Below are 23,831 nucleotides of genomic sequence, written 5' to 3' on the forward strand. Positions count from 1 at the left end.
AGTTATAAGCTACAGAGCCCGAAGCTCCCTAAGGGAAGATTCTAGAAAATAAACATAAAAATAACTTGGAGAGTATCTAAAAACTAGCAAGTCAATTGCCGCTTATATTTCTTTCATTCCTTCATGCTTAGTGTGAGTCAGCTGAAGCTGTCATATTCTCTTTAATTTTAAGAGTTGTCGAATACGACGCACCAAAATGATCGTGTTTCCTCTAAAGTTGATTTTTTTTTGTCATCATACCAATTAGGGGTTTAGAGTCGCTTTCACAATGAAGATGCCTAATCCCTTGCCTAAGAGTCAGGTTCAAACCAAGGTACATTCCCCACATTCCGCATGAAGAGCGTCACAAATTTCAAGCTTCCACGAATAACCCTTTATCCAAGTACCATTTGAGTCCCTAAAAAAACCATTGCTGTAACCGGCAAACTAAATCTATCATTATATGAGGAGAATTTCTATGAAATTGGAAAAAAAATTATGCATCAGTACATTTTATTTTTAAATTAATAGTTATGTGCATGTTTTTTTGAAAGAAATTTCCCTATCAATTATAAAAATATAATAATTAAAAATATTATTTATCCAATCCCAAAAATAATTATTTAACAAAATGGTCAGCAAAAAAATATTTATTTATTTATTTATTTTTATTGTTCAAAAAGTGAAAATTGATTATTTTTATAAATATTATACTAATTTTTAACATCTTTTTAGTGTCAAGAATTTCATCTTTTAACGACAAAAATTAAGTGGGAGGATCGGGGTTCGAATGCTGATACTCCCATTTATTCACTTTAAACTCGTATAAGGTCATTTATTACATCAATAAAATAAATAAAAATTGACCAAAAAAAAAATATCTTTGTTTATTGTAGAAAATACATTTTTATTTTATATTTTAGCAAGTATATTCAAGGTTAATTAGATTGGTATGAGCTACAGTTATATTTTAAAAATCACACTTGTTTGACTCTATTATTTTTTATCTATTTCCCCTTTCTTATTCTCTTTTCTTCTTTTACGTTTCTCTTCTTTTCTTCAAGTATCCTTTTTTTTCCTTATAAAAACATAATTGTCTTTTTCTCATTTCAAGGTCTTTTCTCAAGCAATGGTTGAAAGAATTATCTATATATGAAGGTCTTTTCTCATTTCAAGGTCTGTTGAGGAGAATGGAAGGAAATAATAAGCAAAATGATTCTTCTTCTTCATTTGTTTATGAGCTTTTTGGCCCCAAAGAGACACACTCATCTTCTTCTTTTGGAGTTCTTGGCTCTATGTTTTCTTCTCAATCCCCTAATGTAATTTTTTTATTTTCATTCATGTTTTTAATTTTATGCTTTTTGTGGTTATCTTCATGTTTTTAATTTTATGTTTTTGTGTTTAGTCTATGTAACCCTATGGTTTTGCACCACACTCATTTTTTTTATAACTACTAAAAAATTTGAATTAGCAAAGGAAATTTTGACTAACTAAATTGTAAAATCTGTCTCGAATTTTTCATTAAGTGTTAGAGATGTCGACTTTGTTTAGTCTGTTTTTCTTTTTATGTTTTTTTACTTTCTCTAGTAATTTCTCTATATAAAAAAGAGAGCAAATTTTTTCAATTGTCTTTTTCACCGCAGGGAGCAGGGAACAATTCTACTATTAAATTTTATTTTTCAATTTTTTGAAAATTTTAAAATTTCAATCTATAATCGGGACTTCGCTCTCTTATCATGTGATGGGAGAGAATCAACTTGCATAAAAAAGTTTCTACTTAACAAAATTTGTTGAGTTACAAAACACTAATAATTATATTGAATTTATGTATCTATTGAAGTACTTTTTTAATCATTAAGTTGTTGGAATAAATCATTTGTCAAGTTCATTGAACATAGAAGGTTATTGATACAACTAATTTGTCATTTTCTCATTTGTGCTGATTTAGGTGTTAGGAAAAGAACCTGTCCTCTCTGAAGTGAGTGAAAAAACCATCAAGGAAAGATGGGACACTATACTTGGAACACATACACATGGTATGGTATATATATACACTCTTTTAGATTCTGTTTTTGTGAAATTCCATATAGAGAGTATAGATAAAAAATTTCCAAATGTTTTTTGGGGTTTTAGATTTTCTCCCAAACCCCAAAACCCAAAATCTCAAACCCGTCAAACCCTAACCCTTCCTCCAAATATGCAAAAAAATAATAATAATAAATAAAACTGGTGGTCCAATGGCGATACTAACTACAAGTGTCGCCATTTCCACTTAGATGGTGGAAGTGGCACTGTCGCCACCTGTTTTCCACAAAAGAAAGACATTGCAACATTTTTTCAAAGAAACTAGGACATTGTTGTAAAAAAAAAAGTTAGGGACATTTCAAAAAGAAAAAAAATCGAGAGTATATGTATGTGTAATTTTTTTTTTTTATAACATATGTATGTGTAGTATTAAAGATATAGAATAACTTGTACCAAAATAAAAAAAGCTAGAGAATAATTTGGATGTGTTCTCCATGTAAATTATTTTATACCGTCAATTGATTTCAAATTATGATATATATGACTTTTTTATCAACATAAATATGAATAGATACTGTGAAAGTCAACTTTTTGTTTCACCAATAAATAAATAAATTGAAAGTCAATCTTTTTTAATAATTAATTGGTTATATTTGACTGAAGGTATAAAAAATATTTACATTGATGTTGTATAAATTAAAAAAAAAAATTAGATATCATTTTCTTTTCACTATTTTATCATTTTTCAATTTTTTTCTTGTTGACTGCTAGTTATTGTTATTATTTTTACATTTGAGAAAGATCATAATAATTTTTTTTGTAACTTTTCATTTTGAGTTTTAACTTTTAAACCATTAAAATTCAATTGAATAAGATTTTGCATATATGAAATAATATCTACACCATGGTAATTTTATAGTCTATATAGGATAAATTCCTTAATTAATTGATTTAATTGACATAATGTCATTTTCAATTGATATTTGTTTCACATGAATATAGGTGGCATCTCCAAGGGCTATGGGGGTGAATTTCAAAAAACACAAACTAAAGATAAGATGAGTTCCATCTATCAAGATCAAAGAATTGAACCATGTAATCTCAGCTCATCAATATTTTATGGTGGCCAGGACATAATTAATCATGTTCAAAGCACACAAAATGAAAGAAAGAACTTATTGGTGAGTGCTAAAATACCTTTGAGTTTTTCTATATTTTTCTTAATAATATATAATTTATTTTACAATTTGAGGCCTCATCTTTTTAAGACCAAGGTTCAAATCTCATATTAAAAAAAAAAAAATTAACAAGTTTGATATTATTCTTTTGAAGGCATCATTATAATTCTTTAGAAAATCTCATTATAAAATTTATTTTAGACCTCTAAACTTGTTCGGGCACCCCTCAGAATATCTAACATGATTTTTTGTCTTATAGCCCAAGAATGGTGGAGAAGATGATTTAGGTATTGCTTCAAGAGGGGATTGGTGGAAAGGTATTTTTATTTTGTCTAAAATTTTTGCATATCACTTCACTTGTAATATCTAACTTTCAATATTTTTACGGATTTAATTGATATGCACTGACGGTGTAAAATAATTTTACACTGTTAACTAATACCAACCATGTTTTCCGTCACATCACCTCACTTTTTTGACATAATATGACAAAATGATAATTATTTATTAAACGATTATGTAAAACTATTTTACACCGTCAGTACATATCAATTAAACTCATATTTTTACCTCAAAAAACAATTCATTATTTTATTGTCATACTAACTTTCCATCCACAGGGGGTCCCTATTATTAAAGTCGATATCATTGTCAGCACTATGCTTTAGAAGGTACTTATCATCTTGAACCTATTGCTAAAGACATGTATGTATTAGTATAGTTAGATTTTTTTTAAGTAGCCTAGGGTTAATAATTAGATATTTTTTACTTCACTTGTTTTTTTTCAGTTTTTTTTATTTTATTTTAGAGCATAATATTCATAACTTGATCGATTAATTGCAGGTACACAGCAGGATATGGTGTATCGGCCTTATCAATCAAATTATGTTGATTAAGAACTATAATCAGTTAGAATGTTAGAATGTTATGGATAAATAATACTACTATGAATCTGCTATTAATCATTTGTGTGTCTTAGTATTGTCATCTTTTTGAGTGGTCAAACTCTAAATGTTAAAGTTATTTATTTTATGGAAAAAAAACTCTTTTTATTGCCTTATCCTCTAGATTGAACTTTAGCTATGATGACTAGTATAAGATGGATCTTGTTAATGTATGTTTCAAAGATTGCATGTTAAAAAATTCAAAATAGAATTATTATATTGAAAAATATAATATTATTACTAGTAAAATTGTGTGCATGAAAATTTTAGGTACTAAAAAATGAAAAAATTAAACTTAAAAGATTCTCTTATTTCTAGAAAGAATCATGTGAAACACTTTATCGTGCATTTTAAAAAATCTCTTGCTAACTAGTGTCCGGACACTAGTTAAGGAGCTAAAAAAAGAAATAAAGGAAAAGTTATGTATTGAAACAATCAAAATTTAGACTTTTCATTTGTTGATTACACAATACTCAAGAAAAACCTTCTAAATTTAAAATCTTAACCAATGCAACTGAGGCACTATTTAGCATTTGTCTTTAAAGAAAAGAAATACACATGAACATTCTTCCGGATGTGTTTTATTTCAGTTTCTCTCTTGAAAGCAAGACACATTAGCTCATTTTTTATTCCTTATGAATGAGTTTGATCTGCTACGGTTAAATTTGAATTTTTTTACTGTATTAAATTTAAAATTATTATTTTTGACTAATTGGCTTTATTTTTATCTTTTACTCTTCTTTTTATTACAGTTTTCTATTCTCTAGAGTTTAGAAGTTATGATGCTTTCCCAAGAAAGAGAGTTTAAAAAAATAGAATGGTAGATATTTTGACCTCCTAACTATTTAGTCATGGATTCGATCCCCGATCAATGCGTATGGAGAAGGATTTGTTGGGAGGGGTCAACCTCTTAAATAAATTTCAGTTACCTCGAGGGTTGGTCTTTGCGGCGCTTTCGTTTAACATGTTATGGTCTCAATTATGCCCTTACAAAATAGTGATGAGTTTCACACGTTTTAAGCCCGGCCTTTGCACGATTAGGATACCTTCGGTTTGGTTTAGCAAAAAAAAAGTAAATATAAAAACAAAATATTCCGCTAAATTCACAGGAATAACACAAAAATACTATTTCATGGTTAATTTAAGAAGCTAAAAACTAATAACCAAACTAAGTATAAAAAGTTATTCATGTACAAACTGTATCAAATTCGATCGTAAATATATATAATAAAGTTAAGTTAACAAAAGATGAAAATGTATCTAGTTCAAATTTTAAACTCAATACATTAGATTTTGCTCTCTTCACTCTATTATTTTCTCTCTCATATTAATATTTATATGTATAAATAACATTAATAATCGTTGAATAATTCAATTTCTTATCATTTAATTTAATAAAATAAAATTTCAATTGTTTGTCATTGGACCGGGCAATGGGCTTAAGGACATATCCAGCAAGCCCAATGAACATAAGAAGGAGAATAGGCCCAAATCAAGTAAAACCTAAAATCCACTAGGCGATACGAAGCCAAGGCGTGACCAACAACAACATGGCAACGCCCAGAAGTGAATTCCGTATTATCTTCTTCTTCCCTGCGACAGCAACTGACTTGGGAAGGAAGAAACCAACCCCCCGCAACCGCCATAGCTTGGAGACCAAGGTCTTTATCCCTATTTTCACGCTGTGCCACCGAAGAAGGCGCTGTAGACCGGATTTCTAGGAATCCTTGCTTGGAGAAGAAGACTAGAGGCTCTATAAATAGCTCCATACTTTCATTTGTAAGGGGATCGATTCTGACTTATAAAATTCCCAGGGTTGTTGGGATTGAACCAAGTGTAACCACACCATTTAATCAATAATACAAACCCCTTTGAGTTTTTACCAGAACAGTCATATACTATCTTATCCGGTATTTATCTTTCGTAAATAAAACCAGCCCATGGTTTTAAAAAATATACCCATAGTTGTTGTTTCTCATTTTAAGCCCTTATAGTCGATCCTTTTTATATATAAAGGCTCTCACCTCTCCTTAATTTGGTGAAGAAGTTGAGATAGTGATTTAGCTAGATATTAGAGTGTGGTTAGGAAGCCATTCAAAAAAAGAGTGTGGTTAGGAAGAAAAGAGGAGAATGGAGAGAAAGACTAACCAAAAGGATATTTTCAGTGGGTCCCACCGTACCCCTGGAATTTTTGGCTCTTTATTTTCTCATCAATCACCTTTGGTAATGATCTAGTACACTTTGTTTTTAATAGATTTGGATCCTTTATAATTTTTCTTTTATGTTTTTTCTCATTTTTTTAATTTAAAGGTTAATAAATTACAAAGAATAGAGAGAATCAATCGTTGAATTAAGAAAATACGAGAGAAAAATTTGACAGGATCCAAATCCGTTTTTAATCAACCCCATTTCATGTTTTTGTTGTTGATAGTTTCTCATAAAAAAAATGATCTAATGATTATTTTTTTTGGTACATGATCTAATGATTAAATTAATTTGGTTTGTTTAGGTATTTGTTTGAATCGTTAAGTTGATAGAATGTATCATATAACAAGACCATTAAACATGATTTTTGTTTGTTGCAATAACATGAAATATTATTGATGCAATTTGATTTTTTTTTTTTTATGAGTTCTTGTATTAATTCATTCAGGTGTTTGGGAGAGAATCTGTGCGCTATCAAGCAAAGGGGAAAACTGTCAAAGACACATTGGACTCCAGCAGTGGAGCTCATGGTAATATCATATATATGTATGTGTGTAATTTAATTTGGTCAAAACTTAATTAGTAAATGTTTAAAAAAAAATCATGTAAAAATTATAGGTTTTATTTTTATACTATTATCACATTTTCTTCTTTGACTTAGTATTACCATGCAATTTAATTATTATGATTTGATGAAGTAAGTTTAGATTTCTTTCTGTACTGTTGATAGCTGTTTGTTTTTGTGTTGAGATCTGGATATCTTTGTATTTTGCAGTCATGGACGGATCGAGAAATTTATCAAAAAAGGGATTAAAAATGAATATTTTTTTTATAAAATTAAATGGTAGTGGTTTTTATTTTAGAAAAAATAGCTATATAATGTATAATTTTGTATTATATATATAAATAATATATATATAGTGTATATAATAGTTTAGTTTTTTTTTTAACTAATAGTATTATATAATACTTTGACCAAAAAAATTATTATAGTAAAAAAAACTATATAAGATAAAATGATAACTTTATTTATATTTTACCAAATATTGACTTAATTATCACAAATAATTATTATTACTAATTGGACCGGGCAACATCCTAATATCTACTTGGGCTTAACCCGTCCCAATGACGAGAGACTCAATATGCTTAAGAAACTTATGGTATGGTTGACCTAGCTTTTTTTTGAGCTTATGCAAATAGCTTATGCAATATAAATTAAGTTTTATGTTATTTTATAAGTTCACACTAGTGAAAATTATAATTTTATAAGCTATTTTATCATAAACTACCTTGACAAACTTATAATAATATATAAAAATTGCATAAGTTATTTACATAAACTCTAAATAGGAAAAAAAGTCGAATCAAACGATACCTTAATATCTTGAGTTTAGTTAGTCGGTACATTGAATAAGCATGGACTAAGTTACACCTACGGGGATAGGTCCAAGAAAATAGGGCACAAAGAAAGGAGGTATATATAGGTGTCTATAGTCATTAGATCAAGCATCGCATTCTACATAATCACATACTCTCATACTTAGTTCAATACACTCATTAAGTAAGTATCCTTAGAAACAATATATACTAGTACAAGAACACTAATAATTTAGTTGAAAAGTAGAGATTATAAAATCATATTATTATATACCCAAACAAATTTAGTATACCTCAACAATCAACATCTACAAATTATATATGTGTCATTAGCATTTTAAAATTATATTGTTCTCTCACACTATAGTACAATTGATTCTTTACAAATAAAATAACCCTTGTACTCATTGTTCTTTAATATAAATTCATTCATTTTCCATATAAAAAATAACACTTAATTACTTCATTTTGTTTATGCTAGAAATAAAACTTGAGCCTATATGACAAATTCTTCAATAGTTTTAGATATAAATTATCTTTTCAATTTTAATTTGTTTTTTCATTAATACAGCTGATCTCTGGAAGAGCAAAGGGAATGAATCTCAAATCATAAAAGCTAAGGATTTGTGTTCCATCTTCGAGGTTCATAGAATTGAACCATGTAATAACATCTGGTCATCCATATATTATGGTGGCCAGGACATATTTAATGTTGAGAGTACTCAGAATGCTGGATTGGTGAGTGACCACAGTTACATACATTTTTAAAATTTTCTAAACTTTTTATTGTATTTTGGATATATTTTATTATTCCATCCATTTTTCAAAAAAAATTATTATTCCATCCAGTCGTTTTTATAAGAAATAACACATTTTTTAGATACATTAAATAACTAATGTATCTGGTCTATAATATATCTAAGATACATTAGTTATTCAATGAATTTAAAATTATTCGATGTATTTGGTCTATATATTTTTATAATCAAAATTATCAAGAATCAAGAGACTAATATTATTTTGCTATATTTTAATATTTGACTTTATTTGTATAATCAAAATTATTTTCTAGTGTCAAGAATCCCTAACATGGTTTTTTTTATCTAATAGCCAAAGAATAATTGGGAAAATGATGATTCAGGTGCTGCCTCATTGGGAGATTGGTGGAAAGGTATTTTATGATATATATACTTGTCAAGTATAATTGTCCTCCAAAAGTTTATTCTCGTTATTTTGTTGTTTTAATTTTTCATTAACAGGGGGCCCTCATTATTCATGAAATCATCCTTGCCTACCAACACTAGGCAATAGGCATATGATTTACAAGGTATTTATTTAATTCTAGTTAGATTTCTTATTATATAAATTTTGTTTTTTATTTTAGAGTATGATATTTATTACTTGAATAAATTGAATGGACATTGCAGGCACACAGCTGGATGATCCAACAGTTTAGTGATTCTAATCATGTGGAAGAACTATACTTGTTAGAATGTTTTGGAGATTTTGTTGCTTATCTTTAGTTTTTGTTTGGTTTGATGGATTTCTTGTTGTTTTATTCCAGTTTGGTTGAACCTTGAAGTACTTTTTATGTTATTTATCATGTGGCTTTTGACTTTGCTTTATCTAGTTTTTATTTTGAACATCAATTTATGTGTGTGTGTGTGAAGTGGAAAGAAGTAGCTCCTTAAGAGAAGTATTCCCAACTTAAATATTAATCCAAAATCTTGTTTTTTCGGTGTTACTTATGATCCTTGAAAACCAACTTTTCAAACCAATCTCCAAGAAAATCTCTCTCCACTCCCAACCTACACAAGTATTTTTCCACCATCAATAGACCCTCCATATATGCGGGCAGGGATTCTTTCCGGTGAGAATTTTATTGAATTTCCTCCAGTTTTAATCTTCATCCTTCAATCTTTATTTTTTTAAATTTTAATATTAATTGTTTTGATTTGAGTGGTCAAAATTCCACTGGACCTCTCACCTCACGGGAGAGGATCCAGCCCCCCATATATACACATCCATTTAGCAAGTAAGGTTAAATTCATTTTTTCTCAATTTTTTCACACACCTCCTTCTTCTTCGGCCTACAAATATCCTTCTAATTAACCGAACTAATTTTCCCCTACAATTTGCACCACCCCAAAGAAAATTTCTCTAGATCTTAACAAACACCTTACAAACTTTAATTGGCATTTTCATAAAAGAAAGGTAAAATAAGGAAATAGACGCCAACACCGAATTGATAAGAATGACACACGCCCACCTACGCTTACATTTTTTTTTTTTTTGTATTAGCCCTTTGGTTCTCATGGGAAGGGGATCTCGGTAATTCAGAGTTCGGTCACGAGATTAGGAAAGTCTTGCCAAGAATTGTTCCCACCGTGAATCAAACTCAGGTTCTCCCGAACAATTTGTCCCAGGAGGGTCTCATTAACTACTCGAACCTAATGTTTTGGTTTAAGCTATTTTCCAAAGTATTAATTACTAAATTCCAAGCAGAAAGAAGTTTAGAAATTTGCCTTAATCGAGAGGCCCAAAAAAATGAAAGGAAGTTCCCCCCTTGTTCCACATTGACCCGCGTCAACTTACTCTTTACAAAATTTACTTTTAGTCTTGACATCAACTCAAACCATCTTAAGATTATCTTCATAACTCTCAAATTTTGCACACAAGCCTCTCCTCTGAAGAGAGTATGATTTTCATATTTCAAGAGAGAAACTTTCACGTATGAATCATGAATCCCGAAACAGTTGAAAAAATCAAAGGACATTGCCGTTCAGATATGAAAATAATCATTTATAACTATAAATACTCATAACTATAGTATATTTAAAAGTGATTAATTTCAGCTAAGTTTATTCTCATTATAAATCTAATGCTCAAGAAAAAAATAAAATAATTACCACTATTTTTGTACGCACAAAATCACTATATGAATTTATGTGTAAATATATGTAAAGTGTAGAGCTACACATTGATATTGTTAGGCTTGACATTTTTACAATTTTGTTAGGCTTGACATTTCAAACTTGAGACCTTACAATTTTGTTTGAATTTCAGTGGGGCCGTAGCTCAGCCAAGCTAGTTCTAATTCCTCCTCTGTCTACAAATGAGTACAAGATATTCATATAATTAATAGTTCACTCAAAGTCAAATGTATTAATCTTCATACCTAACATTATGACTGTCAACCGTCAATTCCTTCTAGCGACATCTTATAAGTAATTTAATTGATATGAGGATTTTTTTTTTCTTTTCACAGACTGTATCCAACTCATTAGATCGCTTAATTTTGTTCGTAGCAGGGGTGTCTCCGAGTTTTTGAAGACTCTGTGCAAAATATAAAAGTGACCTCTTAATAAAAAATATAATTTTTTTAAAAAAAATTGTCGATTTAAATTGCATATAATATAAAATAAAAATCATTCTTGTAAACATATAAATTATCAATATTACATCAATTGCATTAAATTAAATAGAACAAAAAATACAAAATAATTATCTTTGTATATATGACGGCAAAAAGGAACATCCTAATCTAAGATTAAATTGTATGCAAAGATTAAAATGGACTATAACTATATTTACGAGTATAGATAATTAATCTATTGATACTCATATGATATTTTATGAACATTAACAATATGTAACTATTATTTTAGGACCTAAAAATTAATCTATTAATATACATCTGATATTTTATAGGTATAAATAATATATAAGTAATATTATAGAATCTCAAAATTTTGAGTTGAGGCCCTCAAAATTTTGAGGCCCGATGTCGTCACACACCTCGCACATGTGCAAGATGCCTCTGGTTCATAGAGTACTTTTATTCCGCCACTAAATATATAAATAAATATACTTTGTACTAATGTTCATTAGGGTGTGTTTGATTTGAGAGAAAGAAAATGGTAACAGAAAAAAACCCGAATTTCAATACATGTATTTGAACTAAAAGTAGTTCAAATACATGCATTGAAATCCGTATTTTTCTTTCTTTCCATTTTCTCTCGAACCAAACATACCCTAAAACATAGTTTATAAAGGAAAAAGCACCAAAAACAAACATCACACGTGGCACAATTATGTTCAAAGTTGAGTTCATCCAAGTAATACACAAGAAGACAAAATAAAATAGAGTCAAAGGAAAAGAGAAAAAGAAAAATACTTCCTTGTTTTTCTTTTTTTTTTCCTCACGTTTCTTTCTCTCGTGTTAATGTTAAAGAAAATCAAATTTCCAAGTATGAAAACGTAAATATGAAAAGAATCATCATATCATATCCAAGCATCTAATTTTTTACACATCACAAATAAAATATTGTTAATAGATAAATAGATGATTAATTCTATTTGAATAACTATATAACTATATATACTCAATTTGTCAAAAAAAAAAAAAAAACTATATACTCAATTGAATTAAACAAAATTTTAACATGGTGATAAAATGAATGATGAGATCGGTGGTGGAAACATCGTACCAATATCATGATAATAAAGAAAAATGCAGTGAAAAAAATGGGTATCCATGAAACATTTTTATATGAAAAACTAATGTTGTAAATTCAAAAAAAAAAATAATTGTCAAGTAGTAGAAATTTCACCTTAAAGTGAATAAGTGGAGTGTCAGATCGGGATTTAAACCCCGGCTCCTGCACATTTAGTGTGACCTTTCTACCAACTAAATGAAGCTCACATATATAAACTTGAACTCTTAATAATTAGCAATTACTCTTATAAAAAGTTGAGTGAAAATTCCAATATATGATCAGTATAAAAATAAAAATAAATAGAATCTTTTTATTCTTGATTTAAACCCTAATTCAAGTTGGCTGCAAATCTCTTTTTTTTTCACAATTTAAAAATAAACAAAATCTTACTTAATTTTAAAATATATACCGTTTAAAAACAAACAAAATCTCACACAAAATAACTAACCAGTTACCACAATTTCTGCCTTAAAACTACACACGCTGATAGCAAGTTTCCTTCTCTTTGTTCTCTTCTCTTCTTTCACGTTTTATCTACTTCCTTTCTCATTCTGTTTGTTTCCAAATAAAAACGTAATTGCCTTTTTGGATTTTTCTAATTTCAAGCCTTTTTAAACGGTGATTAATACACTTTTTTGGGTTGTCTTATTGTCTATTTAGATATATAAAAACTCTCACTTTTGTTGAAGTTTTTTTAATATTAGAGAGTGATTTTTTAGAGAAGAAATAATGGAAGAAAAGAATAAACAAAAGATTACTGCTTCATCACTTTGTTCTGAGCTTTTTGGGTCTAAAGAATCTCACCTTTCTTCTTCTCAAATTTTCTTCGACTCTATTTTTTCTACTCAATCACCTAAGGTAATTATGTTTTTCATATACTAAAAAAAAATGGTTTATGCTTTTGTTTAGTTTTTGTTCAACCCTATTTGATGTTTATTTTTATAAGAAAGTTTCATGTTTTTTGTTGATCCATATAAAAGTTTACATTAGCACGAACGCTTCTGGTCAAAGACATTATGGTGTTTAACATATTTGACGGTGTCCGACAATAACACTACACCGCATATGTATTTAAAAAATTATTGTTGATGTCGTGTTTGTGTCTGTGTGTCGCTGTAGTGCTTTATATATTTCAACCCCATTTCATGCTTCTTTTTATTGAATTTATCTAAATGTTGAAGTTCTTATTTGAATTCTAGTATATGTAACAAGTTCATTGAGCTTGGATATAGCTCTGAGATTTTTTTTAAAATTTTAAATTTTGTGCTTTTTTTTTTACGGATAATTTTGTGCTTGTTGTGATACAGATTTCAGGGACAGAATCTGTGCAATCTGAAGTGAATGAAAAAACTAAGAATGAAACATTGAACTCCAAAAGTGATTCTCAAGGTAGTATACTCTGTTTCTGCCTCTGTTTTTGGTAATATTTTTTACAAAATCACAAAATAATAAAAGCATATTTATTTTTTTTGTAAAAAAATATTGTACTAAAAAAGGATATTTCTTTTTAATACCATATTTCCTTTTAGAAAATTTTCCATTTTTGAACTTTCCTTACATGCACAATTGATAATAATTAGAAGAGTTTTATATTTGTTAAAAATCATAAAAATAATTTAATTACCAAAATAAAAAAAGATCATAGAAAATTGTTTATAACTTGTTTAATTTTGAATTTTGATTTTTAACCCATTCAAAAATAAATCTACAGTGTATGTATGGCCTATACAAAAAATATTTAATTTTTTTTAAAAATAATTATGTTAGATATAATATATCTTTTTAATTTTTATTGGTGCTGAAGCTCCTAACACAAAAAGTAAAGAAATGAGTTGGATGTATGAGGATCAACAAATTCAACCATGTAGCCTTAGCTCATCAATTTATTATGGTGGCCAAGATATATATCCTCCTCCTCAAAAACAAAATTATGCATTCAACTCGGTGAGTAATAATGCATTTATTAATCATTCTATAATTTTGTATGTATATCGTTGTATATGAGATAAGAGTTTGATCTTATAATTTGACGTAACAAAATTTAAATACACATATTTTACTGAAAACAGAATCAAACCTTAGGCATTATATAAAAATGTAGATGATTTGACTATTTTAATTGATCATAATTTTATTAATTATATCGACTTTTATACTTTGGAACTTCACAAAATTACAATGACGCCGTAACTTTAATGAATTCACTGGTGATTTTTTTTTGGTAGAATTCAATGGTGATTTAAACATATGTACTAAATTATAGTCAAGAGTACATATACTATATTATGTTTTAGGGGTATAATATATTTTTATGGTTTATAATTATTTTCTAGTATTAAGAATGTCTAACGATATTTTTAACTTATAGTACAAGAGTAGTGGAGGAAAAGATGATTCTCAAATAGCTACAAGAAACTGGTGGGAGGGTATGTTGTGACATATATACTTCTCTAATTAAATTTTTGTGGTATAAGAAGGTTTTGCATATGGCTTGTAACTTGTTTGTCATAATATATTCTAATTCTTTTACTATGTTGTTATCTTTTGATCCACAGGAAGTTACGAGTATTAAAATCATGATTTTCAACTCTAGACATTATGCTTCATCAGGTATATATGATATTTTAAAACCTACATCCAAAGGACACTCTTACATATATCATGCATAATTTCCTTTTTTGACAATATACATGGCTAATAGTGGTTGGGTTTTCAAGTCTTTATGAGTACATACTATAAATTGTAGTCGCGTCATCGCAATTTACGACATATTTACTATACTAGACGTTTGGCCCGTAGTATTAGAGATTTTGAAATTCTGTTTGTATCGAAATTTGGGCCTGCACTTTAGGAGAAAAATAGGGTTGGATTAGGGCAGTTTGGATTTCCTGCTGTAATTGTGTTTCAACTGTCCAATTTAAATAGACAGTTGTGATCGTTTTATAATGCAAGTGATTTAGATCGTCTAATCTGAAATCAACGGCCCAGATTTATTACCGTATATGCGTGAATTGTTGACTGCATGAAATCCTGATCTAAATTAGGGTTAGTAAGATTTAACAAAGATTGAAAATTGGGGCCACACTTTAGGAAGAAAATAGGGCTGGATTACGGTTAGCAAGACTTAACAAATATTGGAAATAACAGATTAAAACCAAAAACAAAACAAAAAAATTGAAAATAAGAGGAAAATTGGGACCCACATTTTAGGAGGGAAAAATGTTGGATTAAGGTCAGTAGTACGACTTAATAAAAAGATTGGATATAAGAGTTTTTATCTCATTTAATCTCTAAAATAAAGATAGATTGAAAAATAAAATGTCTTGCAAATAATAAAATTGTGGCAATGTATATTTTGAAATGAAAATGATCATAGTAAGCATTTTTTTTAGGATCTTATCTTTTACGAATATAATTATGCATACTTATATTTTTTACCATTTTAATTGAATTCTAGTTACATTTTCTCATGTTCATATTTTTATATTCTTGAATTTCTTGTATATATATGGTGGTATTCATCACTTTTTATGGTTATTGCAGGTAGATGACATTATAGTCAATTGAGTTAAAACATTATGTACTGCTATTTGCTTACCAAGCAAAGGAATCTTAATACAATTCTACAGTCATTAACAAACTTTTTTATTTACTTCAAATAATTTGGTTATCCTTTATTACAAAAATAAAGTATGTTGTTTATGAATTTGATGTTTTTTTATGATGATAATTTGATGTTTTTTATGATGATAAGAATTTGATGTATTATCACCTATACTTTTGAGTAGTTAAAACTTTAACAATATATTTTTTATCAGATAGTTTAGTGGCTAGAAATTCTTATGCTTGCCGACCTTGGAAAAATAATGTCGTTAGATTAGAGTCTTTTCTCCATCTCAATTTTGTGCTTTGAGCATTTTTATTCCATGTTTAAAATTTATTAAGAAAATAAAGTGTTTTATACTTTTATTTGGTCGCATCAAAAGATATCCCTTTGAATAACTTCTTTCTCAAGCAAAACAAAAACCTTAGGTAGGATTATACACATCTTTTGCTGGAATTTCTTGACAACAGAGGACGAAAATTGGTGTACCTTTTCTTTTTTGAGAAGCTAGAGCTTTAAAAAAGTTATATAGTATCTAGTATAAATGGTGATATAATTAGGTATTTATACATTTCAAGCGTTAACAATAGAGAAATAGAGAATTACATTTCTTTTGAAATAGGAAGAAGATCTTCATATAATGTTGCATATCGACGAATACATTATTGCGAATACAATTGCATGTAAACATTGATTCATAAGTACAACTAACATTATTTGATTATTTGATTCTTAAAGCATATACTATTCAAATGAGTATTTACATTCATTAACTTTTTATGAATTGTATTATGTGATTAGTTTTATTTTAAAGTGTTGTCAATTATATCTCATAATTCATTTCATCAACAAAAAAAAAATCAATTATATTTCAAAGCTTTTTTCTAAATAAAAAGATTTATAAAAAAGCTTCATGTAAAATTAGTATAAAATCTAATCTAAATCTTTTGCTATTCATCTAAGTTGGGAGGATACAATAACACTATAATCTAATCTAAATGAGAGGGGAATCTCTCTCTCCATCTCCCCCTCTTAATCTCTCATCTCCCTTTTATCAATGTCTTAACTCTTACCACCGACATTACATCATGGAAGGAGGTGATCTAATATATCGTATGAACTGTACGAAATTTGTATGTATACACCATTTCATAAAAATAATTGAAAATGATGGATTTTGTGAGTGAGCGGTGGAATTTGTTGTGTACGAATGAATATTTATTATCCGTAATTTTTAATGAATTCAATTTCAATGGAAATAAATTAATATAAAATCTAAATTGCAATGAAAGAATTCCCAATTATCTCTATATATTTCTCTTATTACTTATCATCTATCTTTTTATTGACATCTTCTCACTTCATCGCTTTATGTTTTCTACCACCCGTGGTTGGAGGAGAAGATTCAAATTGTCATTTTTAGTTAAACATTCATAATTTATATCAACACTAAGTTGTGTAATAATACAAGCATCATTGACCTAAGTTTTCAGGGAAATTCAATCACACGTAATTTTTGTTGCGTTAAGTTAATTGATTTGTGTTGAGCCATGAGGGAGACCTCATTAGATTGAATTAACATATTTGACTAAGAGTAACCTCGCAAGTGAATTTAAACACCACAATTTTACTACAATTAGGTTTATGGATTCTCTCACTTAAATGTTGTTCAACTTCAATACTTCCATCTAATATGAGATTTTAACTCACACTTAAACCATTATGGTTTGAACTAATTGAACTCGATATTGATCATATTCAAACAAAATATAGATTGCGTTGATTTGAGTTACCGAAGATGACCGATACACCACTAATGAAAACCATGAAAGTCTCTCTCTCTCATCTCCTTTTTTTTTTCAATGTCTTAACTCTTACCGCCGACATTGCATCATGGAAGGAGGTGATCTAATATGTTGTTTGTTCATCAAATATGCACAAATACTAATAACACTGTGAGTGTACGAAATTTGTATTCATAAAAATAATTGAAAACGATGGATTTTGTGAGTGAGCGGTGGAATTTGTTGTGTACGAATGAATATTTATTATCCGTAATTTTTTATGAATTCAATTTCAATGGAAAATAAATTAATGTAAAATCTAAACTAAAATGAAAGAATCAAATAATTTTTTAATGGATCTTTTTCCCAATTATCTCTGTATATTTATCTTATTATTAGTCATCTATATATCTTTTTATTGACATCTTCTCTCTTCATCACTTTATGTTTTCTACCACCTGTGGTTGAAGAAGAAGATCCAAATTGTCGTTTTTAGTTGAACATCTGATAATTAATATCAACGCTAAATTGTGAATTAATACAAGCATCATTGACCTAAGCTTTTAGGGAAATTCAATCACACATAATTTTAGCCGCATTTAATTGATTTGTGTTGAACCATGAGGGGAATCTCATTAGATTGAATTAACATATTTGACCAAGAGTAACCTCACAAGTGAGTTTATACACCACATTTTTACTACTATATATTAGGTTTATGGATTCTCTCACTTAAATGGTGTTCAACTTCAGCACTTTCACCCAATTTGAGATTTTAACTCATACTTAGACAATTACAGTTTGAACTAATTGAACTCGATATTCATCATATTCAAACAAAATAAAGATTGTGTTGATTTGAATCAGCAAATATGACCTATACGCCACTAATGAAAACCATGAAAGTCTCCCCCCCCCCTCTCTCTCATCTCCCTTTTATTCGATGTCTGACTCTCACCACTAAAATTGCATCACGGAAGGAGGTGATCTAATATGTTGTTTGTTCATCAAAGATACACAAACTGTGTACGAAATAATTGAAAATAATGGATTTTGTGAGTGAGCGGTGGAATTTGTTGTGTACGGATGAATATTTATTATCCGTAATTTTTTATGAATTCAATTTTAATGGAAAATAAATTAATATAAAATCTAGATTGAATTGAACTTGGAATTAATCATATTCAAACAAAATATAAATTGCGTTGATTTGAGTCACCGAAGATACCTATACTATACACCACTAATGAAAACCATGAAAGTCAAGAAACTGTCATACCCTCTAGAAGTTAAAACACCGTTCAAGATTGGGTTTGTTTCATGTGGCCCAGAAAGCATAATCAAATGGAAACCTGTCCAAAACCTAATTAACTAACTAGTCTTTTCAGTTTCTTATCCAAATTCAAAATAGATTGAGTTTCTTATTATTCCTCATCCAAAATCAAACCGTCACATTCACCTTATCATTTGATTTTTCAGTATGGAGTTAAACTTGGTTTTTTATTTCCTTCTATTATTTTATTCAATTTATATAATTGAATATTGACAGTAATTTTAATAAATAAAAAATGATAAAAAATTACCAATAATATAAAATAATTTTATACTATTAACCGATAACAACCATATATATTGTCATGCCAACCTATTTCAGTTCACTCTTTTTGGTATGAAATAAAATATGTATTATAAAAAAAAAATAAAAAATGTATTAGACTATTCTTATTAAATTGAGTGTAAAATTAATTTACACGTGTATAATCTTTAAACCCACTAATGACAAAAAAAATATATTCCTATCTTTAAATTTCTTTAGAGAACTTGTAGGACTATCAAATGGTAGTGTATGCCTTAAAATCTAAGTTTTCTCCGGGTGTGAGTCGCATGGACCAGATTTGTTATAGAAGCTTGCGAATTTGACATATTTTGGAGGCTTTTGGTCCTAGGGTTTGAGAAACACTAGCTAGGGAGCAAAGAGAGAGAATCATTAGGGGTTCAAGACCTAATGATTAAGAGCTCTTTTGGTTAGATCTAAGGTTGAAAAACACATGAGAAACACCTTGAGCGTAAGATTCATTGTTCATCTTTGTTCTTGACTGAAGAGTAAAAGTAGGGAAAATGATTATTGTTTGGAGAACAATTGTGAGCATTTTCTTGGTACCTTTTGTCGCATCTCTAATTTAAGGGAAAAATAGGAAAATTGGTAGAGATTAAGATGGTTCTTGGTGAACTTGTGAAGCTAATTTCTTGTAACTAATTTGATCTCTTGTAAACATTGATAACATAGTGAATCGAAGAGTTGTCTCTCCCTAGACGTAGGTCATTGTTGGATCGAACTGAATAGCAAATCTCTTGTGTGTTTTGTTCCTCTTTATCATGTCTTGTTATTTGCTTGGTTGTTTTAGGTTGTTCGAATTATTATTTGTCTAGATTGCTTAGTGTTGGTTGCTATTGAATTTTTGCTCCACTCTTATTATTGTTGGATTGAACAAGAGGTTCGAAATTCACAACAAAATTAATGAAATGGTTTAAAAAAAAAAAAAAAGAGAAGATATACAATATGTAAATCAAGTCATCAGGCAGCTTAGAACCAATGCATTGTTTTCTCTTCCTTATTTTTATTGTTGAACTTTTACATAGTTCCTTGAAATTCTTCACTTCCACATAATATACAAACACTCCAAAATAGAAATTTAAAAAATCAGGAAAAAAAAATTTGCCTCATCTCATCTGAAATTAAAATCCTTTCATTCTATCCATGCTTCATCCATTAAATTGAGCTTAAAGTCTTCTGTGCAATCACTTGATTCCATATCTGTTTCAAATTCTGGCACTTGATCAAATGTATTTAATTTTGGAGCCAACTTTGCATCAATTGGACAACCATAGTCCTCTTTTCTACCAATGCTAAGAAAATTTGTCACAACCTTATTACATGGAAATGGAACTGAAATACTCTTTTCAGTAATTACACCAACTTTTGATAGAGATAGGAATTGATCAGAATGTTTGGTTAAGTCATCAACATAGAGCACATCATCAATTCGCGCAACAATATTGGACGACAAACTCTCTAGTACTCGCGAATAGCTCTCTAGAATGGATTTTCCAACATCCTATAAAAATCAACAATTTATAAACTAAGATTTATTTTTCCAATACTCAAGCAGTAAAAAAAAAAGGCAAATATATAGACGGGAAAATGTCATATTTTGAAAATCGGATGACCAATTTAGTGGATTTAAAAATGGAGAGACAAAGATCGTAACTTAGACAAAATTTGGAGACTTAAACTCCATTTAAACCAAAAAGAAAAGTTACAAACCTTGTTCCATTGAATTTTGTTGACATCCAATGTTGTTTGAGGGAGAAAAGGGAAATGTTGCTTCAAGGACAGTAGAAGGCTTTCACCTCTCTCTATAAGCATTTCACTTTTGTCTCCTTCAACAATAAGATCCTTGAACATTCCCCATGATGATCTTGAACTTGATCTTGTAGCGCGATTTGCAGGCTTTGAGTTGGTCTTTTTATGCCAAATATAGATAGAAGCTTCTACTCTATTTGCAATCTTTATGGCTTCATGCTCAGAAGATATATCAAGACTAGCTAGCAAACTTTCAGGAGAAAAAATTTCTGATGTAATGTATTTATAAATTACATCCCCCAAGCTAGCTCTTGCAGTCTGTAAAAAGGATTGAATGAATAACTTTTCTATCATGTCATGTATATAATGTATTGACATTGATTATGATAATTGTATGCGTGTTCGATTCTTAGTGCGAAAGAGGGTTGATTCTCAATAGTATATTTATTATGCTAACATTTGAAATGATAAAGAACATTAGTACCTTTGGAAGACACTCTAAGTAAGTATCAGGAACCTGCATTTCAGCCAAAGTGGCATTGTTAATGGCCATTGCAGCTTTTGATATTTGGTTTGCACAATCGCGCTTATGCTGCAACTGCTTTCTTGAATTTTCATGGAGACCACAAGGAGGGAGTTGTGGTACAGGAAGCCACCATTTCTCTTCTTGTCTCTGGAAAGAAGATGAACCATCTCCTTCTAGAGCCATAACACCTTGGTCAACATACCTTAACTCTGTATTAACAAAACTATCTAGTATTTCCTATATAAAGAGAAAATGCATGTTTAGAAAGTTTTGCTTATGAAACTGAATTAATGTAAATAAAATGTAGAAAAATCTTACAAGAAGCATGTTATCTAATTTTCTCAAAGCTGGAAGATTGATGTAAAGATCTGAGCGTGGTCTACAAGTCATGACCTGATTCACAGTTGAGAATAAAAAGGGTTAAGCACCGACACACGCATAGACGCCAACCATGACACTGATATTGACATGTAGACTTAAGAAAACAAAAGTGATTGAATGTAATTATATATGTTGGTCTCGTGTTATTGTCAGACACCAACATGTGTTAGACAATAGACATGCCTTCTGTTTGAAGCGTCAAAGCTAAATAGATCAATTGTGTTACGATTAGGTGTAACTAAATAAAAGATCAAGTGTTCTATATATTTGATCAAAACAACTAATCACGTATTTAAGGTGTTTGAGTCTCTTATCACTCAGACAAATCACATCGTGAAAGTACCTCAAACTTGCTTCCATCTGGAAATGTTTGCCAAGTAGGCTTGAATTCAACAATATGATCACTAACACAAAGAAGCCATTCCATCTCTCTTTGCCACATTGCTTTCTTTTCTTGTGATAGAGGTTCCAATCTCCAAAGTTGGCCAAAAACAGTGGCTATAGATGTAAGAAATGTATAAAAAAATCAGAACTTTAGAATTTAAATTTCACTGAATTCAACACCAAAACTAGCACATAGAAACTGTTTTGTGGGTGCATACCACATAGATTAGTTATGGCATTAGATATAGCCAATGCTGTAGAGACCCCATTTCCAGAACCTGACATATCTTCTCCAAGTAACAATTTTGAAAACCTTTCCTTCATCATCTCAATCTCTAGCACTAATAATCAAAATCAAATTAGAAAACATATTGTGCTACTAAAAATCAAATTAGAAAAACTGATGTAGTCGGTCGATATTATAGACCAGATACATCAGTTTTTCAAAGAACCTAAAAAATGATTTTTTGCTTATAATAGTGAACGAGAGAAGTATTGAGTACGAGAGATATATATGACTATGTGAGGACTAAGCTGACTAACGAAGTACGTAGTACATATTCGAGGATCAAAATGACGAACTAAACACATATTTATGTATGTGTTTTAATTTGATACATTCAATAACTATTGTGACGGTGAATCACACATTTAAAGATCAAAATGACTATTTTTACTCGTATATCGCGACAATTTAGAACCTTTTATGTAAACAAAATACTCATTCAATTTGAAATACCTGGTAATACAGAAACTTGTTTCTCAAAATTTTCATAACCCAAATCTTTTTTCTCTTCAACTTCACTTCCATCTCGACTAGTACAATCAGATGCAGAAACTTCTCGTACCGGCGAAGATGAGTCCAAACCACTACTGCTAGAGTTGCTGTCTACACCCTTTTCTTCATTCAAAACAGAAAAATTCACATCTTCACTATCACCTTCACACCTGCTAGAGTTCCCTTCATTGCTGTTAACTTCATTCTTCTCAATCATATCTACACCTTCCATTGCAAATTTCTTCTTCTTTAAGAAAACCAAAATGCTATTTAGTGCAATTGTAAGTCATTAATTTAGTGGTTTTTGTATATGTTTGGTGTAGTCACTTTCCAATTAGTTGTTAACATGATGTTTTGTAAGCTACCTTTGATTGCTTACTTATATGTGAAGGATGAAGACAATCATCATTACTCAAGATTGCTCAAAGCATGTGAATGATGTGATATTGAGATAGACATGTGAAAAAAAATTAAATTCATTATTTGTTGGAACGCTCTCTTTAGCCTTATTTACAAACTCAGTAAAATGCTAGTGACTCTGTTCCTCCATGTGACATACATACATACATACATACATACATACATAATGTTGATAATATTTGTTGCAAGTATAGCATATGGAATCAGACTAAATGCAGTCGTGACTGCATGAACCGTCTGATTTTATCAGACGGATTAGATATTAAAACAGTTTTTTATTTTTGTTTAATATAAAATTTTGAGATAACATCTGATCTGTCTGATTAAGATCGAACAACCTAAATTTATTGACTACATGACTACATCACTTTTCGAATTCA

At 29.3% G+C, this 23,831-nt stretch overlaps 3 protein-coding genes across 4 annotated transcripts; 2 read left to right on the top strand and 1 right to left on the bottom strand.

The window, feature by feature from the left end:
* Positions 1 to 1,020: 1,020 nt before the first annotated feature.
* Positions 1,021 to 4,234, top strand: LOC123919513. Of its 2 annotated transcripts, none has more exons than XM_045971432.1 (6): positions 1,021 to 1,298; positions 1,928 to 2,015; positions 3,007 to 3,185; positions 3,442 to 3,499; positions 3,803 to 3,853; positions 4,026 to 4,234. In XM_045971432.1, the coding sequence occupies exons 1-5, from the start codon at positions 1,170 to 1,172 to the stop codon at positions 3,817 to 3,819; spliced, it is 471 nt and encodes a 156-aa protein (XP_045827388.1). In that variant the 5' UTR covers positions 1,021 to 1,169; the 3' UTR covers positions 3,820 to 3,853; positions 4,026 to 4,234. The 2 variants fall into 2 exon arrangements, with proteins under 2 accessions (XP_045827388.1, XP_045827387.1); XM_045971431.1 differs by having other exon boundaries at positions 1,029 to 1,298; positions 3,822 to 3,853.
* An 8,475-nt stretch (positions 4,235 to 12,709) lies between these two features.
* LOC123919514 lies at positions 12,710 to 16,007 on the top strand. Its single transcript, XM_045971433.1, has 6 exons — positions 12,710 to 13,068; positions 13,518 to 13,599; positions 14,015 to 14,154; positions 14,579 to 14,636; positions 14,766 to 14,820; positions 15,754 to 16,007. Exons 1-5 carry the CDS (start codon positions 12,940 to 12,942, stop codon positions 14,780 to 14,782), a joined length of 426 nt encoding a protein of 141 aa, XP_045827389.1. The 5' UTR covers positions 12,710 to 12,939; the 3' UTR covers positions 14,783 to 14,820; positions 15,754 to 16,007.
* A 4,175-nt stretch (positions 16,008 to 20,182) lies between these two features.
* LOC123919515 (rop guanine nucleotide exchange factor 7-like) lies at positions 20,183 to 23,382 on the bottom strand. The gene is made up of 7 exons (XM_045971434.1): positions 22,993 to 23,382; positions 22,472 to 22,594; positions 22,213 to 22,367; positions 21,807 to 21,881; positions 21,447 to 21,725; positions 20,924 to 21,280; positions 20,183 to 20,714 (listed from the first exon to the last, which is right to left on the bottom strand). Exons 1-7 carry the CDS (start codon positions 23,261 to 23,263, stop codon positions 20,346 to 20,348), a joined length of 1,629 nt encoding a protein of 542 aa, XP_045827390.1. The 5' UTR covers positions 23,264 to 23,382; the 3' UTR covers positions 20,183 to 20,345.
* Positions 23,383 to 23,831: the final 449 nt, after the last annotated feature.

Source organism: Trifolium pratense, linkage group LG4, assembly GCF_020283565.1.
Source record: "Trifolium pratense cultivar HEN17-A07 linkage group LG4, ARS_RC_1.1, whole genome shotgun sequence".
Lineage (NCBI taxonomy): Eukaryota > Viridiplantae > Streptophyta > Magnoliopsida > Fabales > Fabaceae > Trifolium > Trifolium pratense.